The 4,331-nt window shown below is 33.9% G+C and overlaps 1 protein-coding gene across 1 annotated transcript; it reads right to left on the bottom strand.

Annotated features, from left to right (window-relative positions):
- Window positions 1-259: 259 nt before the first annotated feature.
- Window positions 260-979, bottom strand: LOC121222073 (uncharacterized). The gene is made up of 2 exons (XM_041101968.1): window positions 688-979; window positions 260-406 (listed from the first exon to the last, which is right to left on the bottom strand). The coding sequence occupies exons 1-2, from the start codon at window positions 877-879 to the stop codon at window positions 260-262; spliced, it is 339 nt and encodes a 112-aa protein (XP_040957902.1). The 5' UTR covers window positions 880-979.
- Window positions 980-4,331: the final 3,352 nt, after the last annotated feature.

Genomic DNA, 4,331 nt, shown 5'->3' with positions numbered 1-4,331 from the left:
AGCAGAGTAGATTGAAGCTACAAGGCGTATCTGAAGTTGCAGTAGAGTGGATCGAAGCAACAAGACGTAGCAGGCTGGAATGAGGCTACTTGAAGAAGAAAGGCACCAAAAGAAGCCAAGGCTCGGTAAGCCCGGGCAAATTTGGTCTTTCTTAGTCTTTGCTCTATTCTCGTTACACGAAAATGAGCAAAGAGGGGCAGCTGTAAAGCCCAAAATCTGCCCGGGCCCATACCAGCAAACCTACCCCCCACTTGCCCACTTACGCCGTTGCCCCATGTGCGCGACCACGCAGCCCCCACTTCCTCCTCTGCCCAAAACCTGGCATTGCCCATACCGTTTGCACCCCCAGCCACCAGGCACCTTCATCGCACGCCTCTGCCATCGCCTGTACCAACGCGTCAGACACCTGCAAAACGAGCAACACGCAACAACAAAAGAAACAAACAACAAACAGACAAAAAATAGAAATTAAGAAGTTGTTTAGATTGGCTATAAAGCCAAAAATGAAAGACTTGTAATGGGCTTCTTCTCTGGGAAAAATCTGGAGAAATAAAAAGAAAGAAACAAAGTTTTAAGGATTCTCTTTATTTTCAATCTTTCTATATCCTTTTACCTTTATTTTTTTTATTTTTTTTATTATTGTTTTTTTATTTTTGATAAACGAAAATAAAAGGAGGAAAGAAATACCTGGGGCGCCCTTGGCTGCGTCGTCGGAGCCCTCTCCGTCGCCGAAATCGGCTCTAAAGGCGGGGCCAAAAGGTTCTTTCTCTCGGTATTCAGGCCAAGCAAGCTCGGCCTCTGAACAGGATCTGAAACGGGGCTCAAAGTAGCCCCTATGTGCAGCGACGGCCACCGTCCAAGGCGATCACGACGGTGCATGGCAATGGCCTTGTTGGCCGGATCTGGAAAGGCTGAGAGGGAGAGACCCTTGGCTCTCTGTTTTTTTCTTTCTAAAAGTAAAGGAGAGGACTTTTTTCGTTTTTTTGTTTTTTTTTTGTTTTTTGTTGTTTATAGAAGCTAAAGCGGCGCCATTTGAGGGAGGGACCCGTGCCTCTTTGCCCTAATGGGTAATTTTCACATTTGGTCCCTCCATCTTGCGTAGAGGTGCAATATAACTCTTTATTTCTTTTAGATTTGGGCTGCAAATATGGCGTTTGTTTCAATCTGGTCCTTGGACCATGCGCAGACTCTCACTGCGTTTTGGGATGGGGAATATCTCCCTAAAGGTCCCCCATGTCCTCGGTGCCTTTTATTTCAGTCCCTTTACCACATATTTCATATATTTACAGTTTGGACCCCCGGATTTTGATTTTATTTTAATTTCATCCTTTAGTTCATTTAATTATTTTTTTAGAAAAAGGGAGTTCCTCTATTATTTATTTTAAGTTATATATATATTTATTATTTACCTAATATCTTTCTTTTTATTTGTAATATTTGATTTAAGTCATTATGCACATACATATTCTTTTTATAATTTACATACATGTACATATTCTTTATTTATTTTAAATATATATTTTTATATTTCGTATTTTCTACATGCATACATATATACTTATATATTTACATATTTTAATTCATATACTTATAAATGTATGTACACACTTACGTTATTTTATTTTTATAATATACATATTTATATCTTTTTTTGTCTTTATGTAATATATATACACACATGCGCATGTTCTTTATATATATGTAATTATGTTTTCATATTTTATAATTCTTATACATACACATATATATACGTATAGACATACATATTTTCATTATATATATATACCTACATAGTTTTTTTTTTGTATTTTAAATTTTATAAAATTCATACATACATTTTTAAAATGTTTATAATTTTATTCATTTCTTTATTATTATTATTGTTTTACTTTATGTTTGTTTATTTATTTATGTGTCCATTATTATTTTTAAAAAATATTTTCGTTTTTTTATTTTGTTTATTTACTTGTTATTGTATATAATTGATTTTTTATATATTTATTTTGTTATTTTTGCTCGTATTATTTTTACTCGCATTATCGTAATTGTTATTCCGTCACACCAATTTTTACCCAAATTCGTAAAAAAGGGAAAATTTTGGAAATAAAAGCAATACTCGATACTTGGGATCTTCGAGAGAATTGGGCCCTAACGTGCTGGGTTCTAATTTTCTGTTGAATCTAAATGCTCGAGAATGCTCTTTAATAAAAAACATAAATAAAAACTCATTATCGGGATTTCAATATGTTGTGTCCTAACGCGTTGGATATGACACGTGGTTTTCTCGATATGAGGATTTTTCGAAAGTAAAGGCAATATTCCGTATTTAGAGAATTCGAGAAAATCGTGCCCTAACTTACTGAGCTTCGATTTTTTTCGTTGATTCTAAGTAATCGAGTATCCTTTTAAAATTAAAATAAATGAGGTTTAAATAAAGAAATGAAAGGCAAGCTTACTCTCAAAAATACGAGGTGTCGTGTCCTAACTTACTGGATGTAATATCTTGTTACTTCGAGATAAGGAGGCATTTTCCATTTTGATTTATTTGAGTATTTTTAAAATAACACGATATAAGGAGGGATCATATTTTTAAAATTCTTTTCGAGTTTTTAATTTTCGACACTAAGACATTGATTAATTAACTAGGTACCAATTTTGGGCGTATCGAGGGTGCTAATCCTTCCTCGTGCGTAACCGACTCCCGAACCCATTTTTCTGAATTTCGTAGACAAGAAAAAAATCGTTGTTTTGATAAAATCTAAATCGTTTATTAAAAACAACCGTTTTACGAGGTGACCCGATCACACCTCATCAAAAAAGATTGGTGGCGACTCCCCGTTTTCATTCTTTTTTTTAAATCCAAGTCGACCCCGTTTTCATCAAAAAAATGGTGTCAACAATACTCTTTGTGCTTCTATGCATTTTGATGCAAGTGATCATTTAAATCAAGTTTGTTTCATTGGAATAGAATAGAAGTGCAACACTTACTCAATAGAAATAGCATAGATAAGTGTTTTAGTTACTCATAAATGGCTTAAGTTTGGAGATGGATTCAAATGCTCTCAAGTTTCCTCAAAACAAAGATAAATTATGGGAGCATTGAAGCTTGTGCTTTGAGACCTCTATGATGCTTACGTTAATCCTTAGGCTTAATAAAGGTGCAGGAAAATAAGAGAAATGAAGACGAAGAAAAGATATGAGAAGGAAAAGATGAGAGAGTTCCTTAAAAGGATTAATACATCGAGTCTTATGCTTGGTCATTGGACGATAGATGTAGAGTGGTCCCATGTTTTTCCTTATTCATATTATGATATAACAACATGTCCCCCCTAAGGTTCGAGCTAGGTTATAAAGTGACCTAGTGATGACTTGTGTCAAGGACGTTTGTAGGATATCATACTTTGAGCATTAAAGCATCTTGCATATAGATAATCAATTGGAGTTAGTTTATTTAATATGACTTCATGTGTTTAGAGATTGAGCCCTTTGAGTAGATACAAATTGATCAGTAATTTTTTTTGTTAGTATGAGGATCGATTCATTTGATTCTGTTGATAAGGTTGTAACCATAGTGATGTTGCATTTGCTAAGAAGTTGATAAGATCTTATGAGGGGTCCAAGTTGTGTTAATATAATTAGATTGAAGGTATTTAGATCATATTATTCATTTTTTTTGGAGCTTTTGCAAGGTTTGTGGCAAGAGAAAAGTTGGTTGTTAAGATCATATTGTTGGAAAAATCTGTTTGAAAACAATGTTTTAATGCATAGTAGAAGTTTAAACATTTTCATTAAAAATTGACTAGTTGTGATGTTTATAGCAATAAGCCTATTACTCAAACTATACTTGCATTTTTGGATAAGCCTAACTTTGTCATTCTTGGCTTTCGACCTCATGATCTTCTCCACTATTCTCGACCTTGATTTGCTAGTGTGAGGTCTATTTGCAAATCGACGAAAACTTTTAGTAAAACTTTCAAAAGCTAGAAACTGAATATGAATTTTATCAAAAGATAGAATTTATTTGGAAAATAATTTTACTATATTTTGACAGAATATTGACATATGAGAGGTGTTCTTTAACCTAACTCTTAGCTTTTATTTATAGAGAAAATAACAAGAGTATTAGTAGAACACGTTTTAATCGAATAATAATATTTTAATAGGAAACATGAATCCTACTAGGAGTATATGTGTGAGGGGTGGCGAAACACCTTCTCTAGAACTAGGGTTTGCCACCTCTCTTTATTAAATCGAGCTTAGTTGGGCCTCATCATTTATCGGATCAATCATATGTGTTATCCAATCTTTAAACCAACTCATATACACCAAAA

Source organism: Gossypium hirsutum, chromosome D10 (assembly GCF_007990345.1).
Source record: "Gossypium hirsutum isolate 1008001.06 chromosome D10, Gossypium_hirsutum_v2.1, whole genome shotgun sequence".
In the NCBI taxonomy this organism is placed as follows: domain Eukaryota; kingdom Viridiplantae; phylum Streptophyta; class Magnoliopsida; order Malvales; family Malvaceae; genus Gossypium; species Gossypium hirsutum.
Note: the sequence above shows the minus strand (reverse complement) of the source record. Positions and strands in the feature narration are given on the sequence as shown.